The sequence below is a fragment of the Lycium barbarum genome, chromosome 4, assembly GCF_019175385.1.
Source record: "Lycium barbarum isolate Lr01 chromosome 4, ASM1917538v2, whole genome shotgun sequence".
Lineage (NCBI taxonomy): Eukaryota > Viridiplantae > Streptophyta > Magnoliopsida > Solanales > Solanaceae > Lycium > Lycium barbarum.
Genome location: NC_083340.1, coordinates 19,359,132 through 19,374,590, shown reverse-complemented (window position 1 = coordinate 19,374,590; position 15,459 = coordinate 19,359,132). Strand labels below are relative to the sequence as shown.

Sequence of the window (15,459 nt, the reverse complement as noted above, 5' to 3'; positions counted from 1 at the left end):
ACAAGACTTTGAATTAAAATGAAGGCCGGCATTTTATTTTTTAGAGATCGAAGTTGCGTTGTGAAGGACAACTGTAGGCAGAATTCTTGTGCAATAATATTAGTCAAACTAATTATAACCCAGTATACACGTAAGATAACATTAGGTTTTTAAAAGTATAAGAGAGAGAAAATTGTTCAGCAGGATGTGCTATATATAAGTTGTCTCGTCTGGAGCAGTAGGGAGCTAAGAAAGTATTCCCACTGATAGCTATATTCATAACTTCATCGATCCCTCTTCACCAAAAGAAAATGCATGCCCTATCCAACCTCAAATCTCCCTGCCATCTTCCAGCAGTCAATGTCCAACCCTTATTGTCTGCGCCCAACGTCCGTCTATTTTTCAAACATGTAACAAGTGAGTAGTTTTAGTTTTCTTCCTAATTACTCCCTCCGTTTTAATTTCTTTGTCTGGTTTTAATTTGACACGAAGTTAAAAAGGTAAAGAAGACTTTTGAATCTTGTGATTTTAAATTAAAGATATATAATATATAACAAAATGCCCTTTAATTTTGTGATCTCAGACATATCATGTGAAAAGTTTAAATTAAAGAGTTATCAAAAAAGGAAAGAACATTCTTTTTTAGATGAACTAAAAAGGAAAGTAAAACAAACAAATTGAAACAGAAAGACTATGATTTACATAGAGCACTTATTTTTACATATCTAGCAGCTCTCGGCTAGATGTGGATCCAAATATTGAAGTTTATAGGTTCTTATAATTATGATATTAAGCTCACATGAATTAATACTGATTGGGTTCACAAACAACCGTTTATACAATATTTTGTCAATATCTTAATAAAAGTATAGGGTATGAACAAAAGTTATTAGATTCTCATTGCTTAGCTTAGCTTGTGAACAGGTAGCATTATTTTTTTCATTTTTAATTAAAAATAGAATATCGTCGACTTGTCTATCACTTTCCAATCAATGTTTCAAAAGGCAGGAGCGTGAGACGGGGCATTTACTTAGCACGGGGCAAGGCGTAAGCCTCGAGGGCATGGGGCGTAAGCCCCATGGATCTTTATGATTTTAATTTATAATGTAGTAAAATAGTATAATAATACAAATTTATTAAAAAAATACATAAATAGTTTTTAAAAATTAAAAACATGATTAAAATAACTCTTAGAAAACAAAACTTCTAACATAATATTCCAAATATAAATAATGCAATGATATAAGAGCTATTATGAAATGCAATTAACTCTAACATCTTAACTTTCAACAAAAAAGAATAACAATTTCTTAACTATATTACTACCATACTATGCAATTTACCTCCCTAAAAGAAAATGATCAATAAACTTTATCAGTATTATAATTAAAACATTACTCCTTCTAGAAACAAAATTACATTCAAATAACGAAATAATAAAATATGATAATTTTGAGACATAGGAAAAAAGACATGAAGACCAATGATAATGATAAGTGAACATGCAAAATCCAGCTATGTATTTTAAAAGAAATGTTAAGTGATATTCACCCTCACGGTGTTCTCAAATAGTAAATGTGCAATACTACGGCTTGTTATTTGAGATACTTTCAATCTTCTTATTTTTATAGATGAAAAAACTATTAGACATCATTCATTTATTAAAGAATTATGAGGGTCAACAATATGAACCTAGGAATTTGACCTATATTTGTGTAAGAACTGTAAGGCGAGCCTCAAGCGTTAGACGTGTTTAAGACGTACAGTCGGGCACTTCAGGCGTAAGCCTCACAGAACTATATAAGCCCCATACATTAGTCCCGATGCGTTTTGCCAGTGCCCCGCCTCTGAGCGAGCCCCGGGGCGAGTCCCAAAACTGTCTTTTAAAACACTTTTTCCAATAATGTATTCCAATTTGCAGGATGCGTCTGATCACAGTAGTTTAATTCTCAGTTACTAGGACTAAGTACGACCCACTAGTCTCTCTTATCAGGACCATATGTTATAGCAAAAAATTAAAAGGAAAAAGGTGAAAATTAACTTATGGATTGTTTTGAAACGGTTACATCACTCTCATGGTGAAGAAAAATGTTATCACAAGAGAATTTCAGAAAATAAATAAATGTCAGGTATGTACTTCTCTAATGTTAAGAATAATTTTGTTTTTATTAAATATTTTAATAGTATAATAAATCAATAACATATATACACCCTCAATTTAACCTCCCGCATCCCACAAGAGTATTTCTTTCCACAAAAAATAAAGACAATTAATATTTATTTTTAGACCCGACAACCACCGTACTCTTAAACCACTAAAATACTAAATACGGATAATATTTTTCTGTTGTTAACATTTCAGGAAATTGCCAGTTCCAAACTGAAGGCTCAGTTGTTTATAAGAAAATTTGCTGCAAACATGTGCCTAATGCTGGAAATTCTCTAGGTATGAACATTCGATCGATAAGTTTTGCTATATGTACCGGACAATGAAGAAACAAATTATTTACAAAAACAATATAGCATAATGCATTTTGACAAGTTAATGGACAAAGGCGGATGTAGTTAATATGTTATGAGTTCATCCGAACTCAATAATTTTGGATCAGACTTTGTACATGTATAAGAAATTCACTATAATAATAGATTTTCAAACCCAATAAATCAAGTAGATGTGTGTTCGAATTTCAAACTTGAACTCATGATGTACACATTTTTCGCAGGTTACAGTGGTGAGTTGCAAATTGAGGATACGAAATACCTAGATGGCGAAAGCATTCAGGTTACAAATAATTCTCTGTTTTTTCTCCAACTTCATTTAATTACCAGCTTATTGATTTGAATGTAATATTAAAGAACTAAACCTCAGTAAAATTTTAGACTTGATACAAGTGTGAAGTTAATTATTTTTAATTAGTTGTAAAGTGGTCAATCGGTTTATATTCTTTGTGTTTAAAAAATCATACTATGAGCAAGTACTTGCTTTTGGTTAAAGATTTAAGTTATATATACTTTATTTTCATGGGTCAAACGCGTGGAAATGTTTTATTGATTTTTGGGTGGCGGTGATTTGAACTTAGGATCTTTATCTGCTTTGATATCTAAAAACTAAAACTGTTATTAGAAAAATTACTCTTTAATTAGTACTCCTACTTAATTATATTATGTCTCAACATGATCATCTAGTAGATTAGTTCTTATCATAGAGATTTACTTGTAACTAATGAGTAACCTGATTCGTACGTGTAATTAACAAATTTGCTCCATAGGTAACTACAACAATCAAGAAAAGGAAGTTGGTAGAGAAGATCAAACATATGTTGAACACCATGAAAGATGGTAGTTCAAGTGTGTCACCCTATGACACAGCATGGGTTGCCCTGATTAGAGATATAAATGGAAGTGATAGGCCACAATTTCCATCTTGTCTTCAATGGATAGTAGACAATCAACTTTCTGATGGTTCATGGGGAGAGGAGTCTTTGTTCAACATTTACGACCGCCTATTGAACACACTTGCATCTGTTGTTGCATTAACAACCTGGAACACAGGCATTGAGAAGAGAAACAAAGGTAAACACTTTGAGTTGACACCTCCGTACGTATAGAAAAGTTGACTTAAAAGGTTTTTTTCTTCAAAAGATAAATACACATATATGCATCTTAAAAGACTTTTATCAGCAAGCTCATTGGGTAATAATTAACACTGTATTTCTTTTCTTTAACAAGCTCGTCAGATAAGCCGAACTAACTAGATAAAGGAGGAGAGTTGCGGTAGGTTAACAACCAATATATATTGAGTTTTTCACAGTAGAATTAAACTTATTAGGCTCCTTATATGATTTTGGACTATTCTTACCATTCGAGTTATCTTCTAGAGTTGAGTTAGGCTCAAAAACCCTTTTTTTTTAATCATATCACATATTAGAGCTAGATTCATCCCAATAATTAGTTTACCTGATGTTGGGTTGCCATATTATGTTTTACACGCAACAGATGTCAGTCTTTGGTATCTGGGGAGGGTGGGGGGAGGGGGGTTGTTGAGTTTTCTACATCAGGTGGGATTGAATATATTAGATTCCTTATATGATCTTGGATAATCTCACTTCTTGAGCCTACTTTTGGGGTTGAGTTAGGCCCATAGTCAGTTTCTTATCGACGTAGAACTAATTAACCCTTGGTGATTCTCACGATACAGAGAGTTTGAGAGGAATTTAATTGAAAAAGTATGGTCAATTAGGATTTATATAGCCGATCCGACCCCGATTTGTTCAATATTGAAGCGTAGTTATTGTTAATAAATGGCGTTATCAATATTGCATTTTTTTCAATCTCATGCTGATTTTCTTTTGTTAAATATTAGGTGTATCGTTTATAAAGGAAAACATATGCAAGTTAGAAACAGGGAATGTTGAAAACATGACTTGTGGATTTGAAATTGTATTTCCTGCTCTCCTCGAGAAAGCTCAACCTTTGGACATTGATATTCCCTACGATGCTCCAGTCTTGAAGAATATATGTGCAAGGAGAGAGATGAAATTTAAGAGGCAATTAAGTCACTACTTTAATTTTCTGTTTGGCACTTAATTACAATGGTTAACCAATTACTAATAACATGATAATACATTTTAATTTTACAGAATTCCTAAAGATCTTGTGCATTCAATTCCAACAACGCTATTGTTTTCACTAGAAGGATTTCGTGACTTGGATTGGGAAAGGCTTTTGAAGCTTCAAATGCCAGATGGCTCATTCTTAACATCCATTGCCTCCACTGCCTTTGCATTTATGGAAACAAATGATGAAAATTGTTTGAGATATCTTCAAAGGGTTGTTCGAAAGTATAATGGAGGAGGTAATTATTTTCTCCCTTTGTTAATATGGAGTATAATATTTTTTAGTTGAAGTCTACTATTTCTCATTTTGTGTAGAATTTAACCATTATACACTGACATGTAAAAGTAATTTTTAAAGTTTAAACTATCAGATTAACTAAAAGATAATTACAGTACTAACAATCATAATAAGTGAAATTATTAACCTAAGAAATAAGACAGGTTACTTACGAGAATATGTTAAAATATATCGATACTGTGAATTTATTTTGTACAATAAGGTAGTATATGTAGTTCTATAATGTTTGATAGTGTCATGAAAGAGCAACTTCATTGCTAATTAAATATAGAAGGCAAAAATATTCTCCATCATTAGAGCGGACTAGATGCAAGATGAATTCATATGACTAGCTCTAGTTCACAATTTTCAAGTTGCTCCAAATGTGCTGAAATTCACCCTGAGCTTTTCGGATCCCAATCCAATCCATGCCAACAAGTCCCAAATAGTAATGTTGACTTATACAAGGTCGCATAACATAATCAAGAGCATAAAAACTTAAAATAAGGGGGTGAGTTGTCACAATTATAAGTTAAATTCTTTTACATATTAAGGTAATATATATAGTTATATGAAAGATCAACTTCACTAGAGCAAATTAGATGCAAAATTCATATGATCTTGCCATAGTTACAAATTGAGGTTAATTTCATTCTAACATGTATGCATATGTTTCAAATTGTTTCCTCACACTTTCAGCTCCACATAGTTACCCAGTCGATATGCAAGCGCGACTATGGGCGAGTGACCGATTACAACACCTTGGAATTTCATATTACTTTGAAGAAGAATTCAAGGACATGTTAGATCATGTCCAAAGGTATTAATGATGTACATTAATATCTCATATTGTTTTCTCTTTTGATGCAACTACAGATACTGATCATTTTTAAAACTAATTACAGATACTGGAATGAAGAGATTGGAATTTTTAGTGGAAGGAATTCAAACTTTTGTGACATTGATGACACATGCATGGCTATTAGGCTGCTAAGATTACATGGATATGATGTTAATCCAGGCAAGTCAATAGAAATAAATTATATGCTTAAGTACTAAGAACTTTCTACAAAATTGATTTAACCAATGTTTTATCTGCCACAGATGTGCTCAACAAATTCAAAGATGGTGATAACTTTTTTTGCCTAAAGGGTGAAACGGACAAGTCACCAACAGCTATGTATAATCTCTATAGATGCTCTCAAGTTTCATTCCCGGGAGAGAAGATTCTTGATGATGCAAACAAGTTTACCTACAATTTCTTGCAAGAATGTTTGTTAAACAACCAATCCTTAGACAAATGGTTAATTGCTAAGGATATACCTGGAGAGGTACATATATAACTATTGAAAAGTAAATAATTGGTTATTTGCACTGCAGTTATCTTTTAGGCGATCTAATAACATTTTTTATATATATACTCTCCGTGTATAGAAATTGACGACATTTCCTAATTAAGATCATGCTATCGGATATATATTTGGTTACAGATACGATATGCATTGGACATTCCATGGTATGCTAGCCTACCCAGGGTGGAAGCTCGGTTATACATAGAACAATATGGCGGATCAAATGATATTTGGATTGGCAAGACGTTACACAGGTATCTTTAGCGCGTTGAAAACAAAATTATCTAATTAAAAATGAATTCTCTCAAACAATTTAAACTTTTAGAGAAGATGGTCAATTGATTTAACATGGTACAAGAGTTGTTAATTATTCTTTCTAGATCTCAATACATGTCATTATCAGGATGCCCCGCCTTTTTTGGCATGCAAACGTTTGGTGCATTATTTTCTTTAATTTCTATATATAGAAAAAATAATTCAATTTTTGACTAGTATGCAGTCTTATTCTTTGGAATTTTCAATGTAGAATGCCCATTGCCTGACATCAATAATAATGTCTTTCTCACTCGCTATATGTCATTATCACCATGCCCTGCCTTATTTGGCAAGCAAAAGTTTGGTGCATTATATCCTTTCTATATATAGAAAACAATTCTCAATATTTGCCTGAGTACATATACTTTGAATTCTTCTTGAACTACAGCATGCAGTCTTAATCTTTGGAATTTTTAATGTAGAATGCCGGACATCAGCAATAATGTGTATCTTGAGGCCGCAAAATTAGATTACAACGAATGCCAAAGTCAACATCAATTTGAATGGACGATTATTCTAGAGTACGTAATATAGTTGAAAGTTCCTTCAATTATTAATTTGAAGTGTGGGGAAAAGACAAATTTCAAGTTCCCTTTTTTATAATTCTATTTTTTTTTATGTGAATAGCTGGTTTACACAGTGCAATTTTGAACACTTTGGAATAAGCAAAAAGGAGCTATTGTTAGCTTATTTCTTAGGTGCAGCAAGTATATTTGAACTACAGAGGTCAAGGGAAAGACTTGCATGGGCTAAATCTCTTATAATGTGTAAGATGATTACATCTTATTTCAGTGAAGAAGCTACCATTTCTACTAAAAACAGGTTTGTGCTATCTCTACTCTTTGAATTTTTCACGCTTGTTAGCAATTATTGCCTGTGATTTAATTTCATTAATAGAACTTGTAAATCGATATGGTACGATTTAGCGTTAATTCTAGAAATATGAACACTACTCGATTTGGATTTGTATTAAGTGAAAAAAAGGTCTCTCAACACTTTTAGCGTGGCAACTAAAACTATTAGTGGTCGTTTGGTAGGTAGCCAAAATTATCCCGAATAGGGACTAATTTATCCCATATTTTGGGATTATTTTATCCCATCTAGGAGATGAGATAAAATAATCCCGGAATAAGTGGGATAGGAAGGGATATCCCAGCTTATACCATGGGATGCATTTTGTACCATGTTTGGTACAAGGTATAAATTTATCCAGGCTAAATCCCAGGATAAATTTATATCTTCTATCAAACATGGTAAAAAATATTAGTGCTGCAATATCCCAGCTTATACCATGCACCAAACGACCCCTTACTCCCCTAGCTGTAACTGTTTGTAGACTCTACTACTCTAGTTGTTACCGGTATACAATCAATGTATAACAAGTGCATAATAAGTGTATATTAACTAATATATAATTAGTGTATAATATATATACATAGATTATACAGAAACTACATTAGCTAAGAACCTAGCATGTATATTTAATCAAGTGGCTAAAAGAATTTACACCCGCCTATGTATACTCTGTGTAACATGTATCTAATAAAGTGTGTAATAACTATATAATTAGTTTATAATGTATATACACTAATATACACAAATTATACAACTAAAATCTTCTCAAAATAAAGATTAAAGTTATTTTTATTGTTAGCTTAGTTGGACTGCTATGTAGTGCGTAGTATAAAAATTCCAAAAAAAGAAACATGAATCAAACCGAACCAAACTGCTAACATATACACAAACTTTAAAATGTTTTGATAGGCATACATGTTTATTTTTCATAGGACATAGATATCTTTTAAACAACTTTATATTGATTTTGCTCATAATTACTTGCAAGTGTTTTTTTTTATACTAAAGTTTACCCTAAAAAGAGCAAAAGATGCGAAAAATTAAAGAAATTGAAAAGTTGAAAAGATCGGAGTATTTGACAACTTTAATTTATGATCTCCTTTTATTTTCCCCCTTTTTTTTTGTTGCAGTAATGAAAAAAGACAGATGCTTCTCCACAATCTTCTTCAGTTTTTGCACCAACTTTCAGAAGAGACTTATGAGACCCTAGGCAAAGACATCCACCTTCAATTACACTCTGCAGTAAGTATCTATCACTAATGATTTATTGAATAGCTTATGACTTAACTACAAAACACAAAAAAAAAAAAAAAAAAAAAAAATAGCGACGAATAATTGTTGTCGCTAAACAATAACATTTGTCCATAAGTAATAAAAGTTCGTCGCTTATCTTATGTAACAATGGATTAGCGACGAATTATGAGAACTAAATTTTACCTACGAGCTATTATAGGGATAGATCTATTAGCAATGAATTTCATAAATAATAACTATATCTTTTGTATTTCTTTTCACTTATCCAGCAAATTAATTTTTAATTTGTAAAGTTAAATTAGTATCCTTGTATATATTGCTGCTTTAGTAATCAATTCATTTTCATTGACACAAAGCAAACAAATAAATCAACTAATTAACATGAGGAAGATATGTAACTAATTGTTATCTTTAAATAATGTAGCTTAATTTCTTGATGCTAATTTATTTATTCACTGTTTTAATTTTGTTAATGTAGTGGGGGACGTGGTTGATGTCTGTTGGAGAGGAGAAAACTGCACGCCAAGAAGAAGCCGAGTTGTTAGTGCGCACAATTAATCTTTGTGGTGGCCATATGGTAGATGATGAGCTAATATCCAGTATAGACTACAAAAATATATCCAATATTACCAATAAAGTCTGTTACAAGCTTCAAAGCGGAAAGGTAATTAGTTATTCTGTCATTTGTATTTTCTGAGCCTGAAATGTTGCCTTCCGGTCTTTGGATTTACATACAGTTCAATTACTTTAATGTCATAAAAAATAACTCTACGATTTCACTGTTAATTACAATGGAAAAGTTAAGCAAGGAACAGTAGATATCCCTGCTATGTTACAATACCAGGCTCCTAAGCTCCTTATACAAGGACAATCTTGGCTGAATGTTTTATTTATCATGAAAGCCTAACTTTAGTCATTTATCATAATCCCTCCATACAAGTACAACCTTATAGTCCCTCAATACAAGTACAAGCTTATCTCGAAATATTGTTTCTACTATGAAGACCACCCGGCCGTAAAGCTTATCTAGGAGATGTTTTTGAATATGACGAAAAAATCCATTATGACATTATAGAATTTAGTGCCCATATGTGATATTAACCTAAGGGTGTCAAGTGGGCCGGGCCAGCCCGAACCCGGCCCGGTAAACCCGGCCCACCACCGGCCCGGCCCAAGCCCACTAATAGGTGTAAGGGGCTGGGCTAGGTGGGTTTTATTAGGGGGCTGGGCCGGACAAGGTGGACAGCCCACTAGCCCGGCCCACCATAAGCCCGGGTGATGGCCCACCGGGGCACCGGCCCGGCCCAGCCAGGCCCACTTCAAATTAAAAAAAAAAATAAGTATTATATTTATTACTAATAATAAGTATTTTAAAAACATTGTATCCCAATAAAATAGTTGTAGCTATAATTGTGGGATTCTTAAAATTTTGGAAGCAAATATATGAAATATTTATTAATTATTCAAACCATAGTTAGAATCTTACTTTAGTTAATTAAAACTTAACCATTAATTTTAACTCATGTAATGTGTCTCTTATTCAAGTAAGAACTTGAGAAAAATGGAGACAATAAAAATGAAGAGGAATCGAATTCGTTAATATTTAATTGCTACTAAATGAAAAATAATTTACCTCTGAAATTGCTGATGCGTGAAATAAATCAAATACCCCTTTTAAGTTACTATCTTGCTGTTGGCTTACACAAGTTCAAAAATATTTCAATAGGTTATACAGTATACTATATAATAATATAAACTATTAGTTATATATATAATAATATATTAATATAATCTTATTAGTTTCAAATATTTTACATATAATAATAATTAAATATTTTTTAGCATATTGAAATGTCTCCACCGATGATGGAGACGTGACAATCTGCACATGACATTAGGACTTTGGTTTAGTATAAAAAAAAAAGATAAGTATTACAATTATTACTAATAATAAGTATTTTAAAAACATTGTATCCCAATAAAATAGTTGTAGCTATAATTGTGGGATTCTTAAAATTTTGGAAGCAAATATATGAAATATTTATTAATTATTCAAACCATAGTTAGAATCTTACTTTAGTTAATTAAAACTTAACCATTAATTTTAACTCATGTAATGTGTCTCTTATTCAAGTAAGAACTTGAGAAAAATGGAGACAATAAAAATGAAGAGGAATCGAATTCGTTAATATTTAATTGCTACTAAATGAAAAATAATTTACCTCTGAAATTGCTGATGCGTGAAATAAATCAAATACCCCTTTTAAGTTACTATCTTGTTGTTGGCTTACACAAGTTCAAAAATATTTCAATAGGTTATACAGTATACTATATAATAATATAAACTATTAGTTATATATATAATAATATATTAATATAATCTTATTAGTTTCAAATATTTTATATATAATAATAATTAAATATTTTTTAGCATATTGAAATGTCTCCACCGATGATGGAGACGTGACAATCTGCACATGACATTAGGACTTAGGATCAGATGAGATAATTAAATTAAGAACTTTGGTTTAGTATCAAAACTCATGTGCATTGTTCCCATTTAGTTCCCATTTAGATGAGTAGGAAATTTAGAGAAAGAGGAGAGTAGGGAATTGTGAGTTAATATGGAGAAGAATGAATGGTATTTATAGTTTGAAAATAGGGCCAAAGTATAATTTAAGGAACTTGAAGGTTAAAATAAAGTTGACAACAACTAGATTTTAAAGTATTAAACTTAATAAATTTTAGCATTAGAATTTTTTTTTAAAATAATTAAAATCCGGCTCGGCTCACTAACTAAAACCCGGCCCGGCCCACTAACTAAAACTTGGCCCGGCCCACTAACTAAAACCCAGCCCGGCCCACTAACGGGCCCGGTTAGCCCGACGTGTAGCCCCTATCCGAGGTGGGCTGGGCCGGACACCCTTTTCCTCTCCAAGCCCGGCCCCCAGCCCGGCCCACTTAACTTACGGCCCGGCCCCGACCCGGCCCTTTGTGGCCCACATTTAAATGGCCCGGCCCGGCCCGGCCCACTTGACACCCTAATTAACCTTTATGTCATCTTTTTACTTCTTCTTTTTTTTCCAAATTGTTAGGGGTTTATTAATACCTTTGTCAAATATTATATATGTCAGGTGTCTGGTATCAACTCCAACGGGATTAAACACAATGGGAGCCCTCACACCAATGAAGTTGAATTGGACATGAAAGAACTTGTAAAATTAGTGTTAGATAATTCCTCGTGCGGCATAAATAAAGATATGAAGAAAACATTTTTTGCAGTGGCAAAGACCTTCTACTATACTGCACATGTTACAGAGGAAGTGCTCAATTTTCATATATCCAAAGTGCTCTTTGAGCCAGTTGAGTAGGATCCTTATAAATGTATTGTGGTATAAATAAATTGTGAAACAATAGCATTTCATATCAATTTTTGGTATTGTTTGTAACTTCTCATTGTCAATGTCAATCTTTCTTGTACAATGTATAAATGAAATTTCCATTGTTATACGAATGCTAATATTAATATAATTAGAAAGAAAGAAAAAGTATCGATCACCCTCATTCCTTCTATTGAGTTATTTGAGTTTTGATGATTAACAAACATAGTTGTAATGTAATAAGTAGAACAAGTGAAGAACGTTTTCGTTGTCATGGAAAATCTGGTGATTGACAATGGACTCGTATAAGCTTAGGATTATAATTTATGCTCGCATTGATGAAATTATTTATGGTGAGTTCTAGAAGGATTCTAGTTGTTCACAATGGACTCCTCTAGGTACTATTCATGCCCAGAAACAAGTTGAATACCTGTTCCTTTTGAAAGGCCAAAGCTGTCAAGTTAGTTGAGTCTAATCTAATTTCATTGCTGTAGAAACCGATATATAACCTTATTCTGCTTAATTCAAAGGTACTTTGTAAGGTATTCTTTTCAGAACAATTTCCTTTAACCTAAGTTTGAGTTAACTGAAGGGGCTCGCAACAGTTGAGTAGTTGTGGGGCCAAAGTGATTAGAGTTGATCTATTAGGTTCGAGAATTGTAATCTGAATTTGGTTTGGTTTGTTTTAGTTAAATGGGCAAAGGTGCAAATATACCCCTCAACTTTGCGATTTAGAGCAGATATACCCCTCGTTACAAAAGTGATGTATATATACTCCTGCCGTTACAAAAGTGGTGTATATATACTGCTGCCGTTACAAAATGGTGCAAATATACCCCTGCCGTTACAAAATGGTGCAAATATACCCCTGCACCATTTTGTAACGGCAGGGGTATATATACACCACTTTTGTAACGAGGGGTATATCTGCTCTAAATCGCAAAGTTGAGGGATATATTTGCACCTTTGCCCTAGTTAAATTCTACAGGTTAGATTGTAGTTTATAGACATTTTGAGCCAACTGATTTTCTACACAACAGTTTTGTGTGTTTTTTACTTCATTCCGTATTGTTTTATTTACAACAACTAGTTGGAAACCTACCAAGGTCAGTTCAATCAACTATTTTCTGTAGGTTAAGTAAGAGTGTAGACAAACTCTAAGAATTGGGAAAATTTTGGCCAACCTAATTCACCCCCTCTCGTGTCGTGTAGGTGCATAAAACGACATCTTCCCACATCAAAATATACATTAAACTGTTTGATAACTGCAGAAACCACTTTCGATCCCTTATGTCTAACTCCCTTTCTTTTTGTTTTACTTAGGTTTTTCAATTTTGTTCATTAGCTCATTTGGACCCTGATTTACCTGCCTGCGAGATAGGATAATGACGTCTACATTTGCATTTACGGGGATAATAGCAATTTAATATATATCATAGAGAACAATATTTATAAATTATAAGAACGTCATGGTGAACAATGACACATCAAAATTCATCACCCAATCAAAATAAAAAGTACACATATAGGAGATAGAAATGCAAGTCATGAGTTGCCCTATTTAATTAAGATCAGTAATAGGAGAAGCAAACTCGATTAGCTCCTTGCTTTTCTCAAATTCAGGCACATCTTTTTCTGGCAATGAAACAATTGCCTCAATCCCATCTCCACTTTGATTATCCATCAAAAAGAACGTATTTCCAAGTCCAATTACTGGGATTGTTACCCTGCTAGGCCTTCCCCATCCAAAATCCAAATTATTCAATGGGTAATTGCACACACTGCTACTTCTATACAATTCAATTTCATTAGCCATCGATGGCCACTTAGACATAAGTGACACTAGTTTGTTTTCTTTCACATGGTCCTCGTTCTTGAGTTCTTCTTTAGCTTTCCTTAGCTTGCAAACCACTCTGGCGATTGAAATTTCATCTTCACTCATAGTTGCCACAGGTATAATACTAAAAATATTCCCGATTGCCCGTGTTGGTAGAGGTGGATCGAATATTGGGCGTAAATTCACAACTTGTGTCAACACGGATGGTTTAGAGGAGCTCGAATTTGCACGAGCTGCACTTGTAGCGCACTTGTAAATTAGTGCGGACAACACTTCGAGCCGAGTTGGATTTTGCACCCCTGTTTCTGATGCCACTTGAGACTTAAGCAACTTCAGTTTCGAATTGGAAAATAGATACCTTTTTCTACTAAGCGATTGATTGTCAATTTCATCGATCATCGTGTCCGTGTGAATATCCGTGGATGGCGAAAAAATGGATGATCCGATCATTTGAGGTGACGGAACTTTCGCAGTCTCATCACGAGATATAGCTGCCCAATCACTAATCAAATTACAAAGTGTGCATCCATCTGCAATTTTGTGTGATATACTAGCACTTATGGCTAATCCTCCGCAATTAAAATGGCTCAATTGAATAACAAGTAAGCTTTCCTCGTCTCGAGTTCGAGTCCAAGGCAAATCTTTAGGAAAAGGTAGATATTCAGGACCAGTGTCAGGAAGATTGACAACTTTAGACATTGGACAATCGTATTCAACGTTCATGAATTTCGCTCCCCTGTCGTTGCAATCGACGAAAGTGTTATCTCTAAGTCTTCCAGCAAATGGAAAATAAGAGGACAAAACTTTGGATAGTGATTTTTCAAGAATGTTGGATATTTGTTGTGGATTTTTAGAGGGGAAAGGATAGAAGGCTACAATTGGCATGTATACTGGAAGCATGAACTGATCAATGAGTGAAAGATTGTAATGTCTAAGTGAGAGAGGGGTTGGAGAACAGGGCTTGATAATCTTTTCAGCAAAAGATACAAGCCTTGATGCTGCCATGTTTCCTGTGAGTTTGATATGAGCTATCTGGAGAAGTGTTTTGTAAACTATAGTAACATACAGTATATATAGTAAGGGAGGGCACCAACAAGGGGATGTTTGGCATGGATGAGATTCTTCCACCCTTAATACGCGTTTGGGTCTTAGAAATGAGAAATTCGTAGTGTGGAGCATCTTCCCCTTTAATGGCCTACCACGACATTAATCCGGATTAGTTGGGCAAGTATACGGGATACCAGATGATCATACCGAAAAATAAAAAAAGAAAAAAGAAAAAAGCGGCAGAGAGAAATCTAGTACTCCCACCGTCCCAATTTATATGATACACTTTTTTTAGTTAATCGCAAAAAATAGTCATATTTTTATATTTAGAAAAATAGTTTAAGTTTAACATTTTAATTTTATCCTTAATGAGATGATCGATTAATAATCACATAAATGTCTCCGATTTGTTTTATATTAGAAGTTTACAAAGTTTTTTTTTTGTTACTACACTTCGTGTCAAGTCAAATAATACCATTTAAAATAGGGTGGAGGGAGTATCTTAATTTAGTGGGTTCAAAATATACGCGATATTATTTTATGTATA

General features: G+C 33.3%; 2 protein-coding genes across 2 annotated transcripts; one reads left to right on the top strand and one right to left on the bottom strand.

The window, feature by feature from the left end:
- The first annotated feature begins 207 nt into the window (after positions 1-207).
- On the top strand, positions 208-12,196 carry LOC132635481 (copal-8-ol diphosphate hydratase, chloroplastic-like). Its single transcript, XM_060351888.1, has 15 exons — positions 208-396; positions 2,342-2,425; positions 2,703-2,761; positions 3,249-3,552; positions 4,343-4,526; positions 4,620-4,834; positions 5,572-5,692; positions 5,778-5,893; positions 5,977-6,203; positions 6,363-6,478; positions 6,962-7,060; positions 7,167-7,361; positions 8,525-8,636; positions 9,127-9,312; positions 11,783-12,196. Exons 1-15 carry the CDS (start codon positions 291-293, stop codon positions 12,017-12,019), a joined length of 2,361 nt encoding a protein of 786 aa, XP_060207871.1. The 5' UTR covers positions 208-290; the 3' UTR covers positions 12,020-12,196.
- A 1,235-nt stretch (positions 12,197-13,431) lies between these two features.
- LOC132638250 (acylsugar acyltransferase 3-like) lies at positions 13,432-15,157 on the bottom strand. Its single transcript, XM_060355196.1, has one exon. It carries the CDS (start codon positions 15,042-15,044, stop codon positions 13,590-13,592), a length of 1,455 nt encoding a protein of 484 aa, XP_060211179.1. The 5' UTR covers positions 15,045-15,157; the 3' UTR covers positions 13,432-13,589.
- Positions 15,158-15,459: the final 302 nt, after the last annotated feature.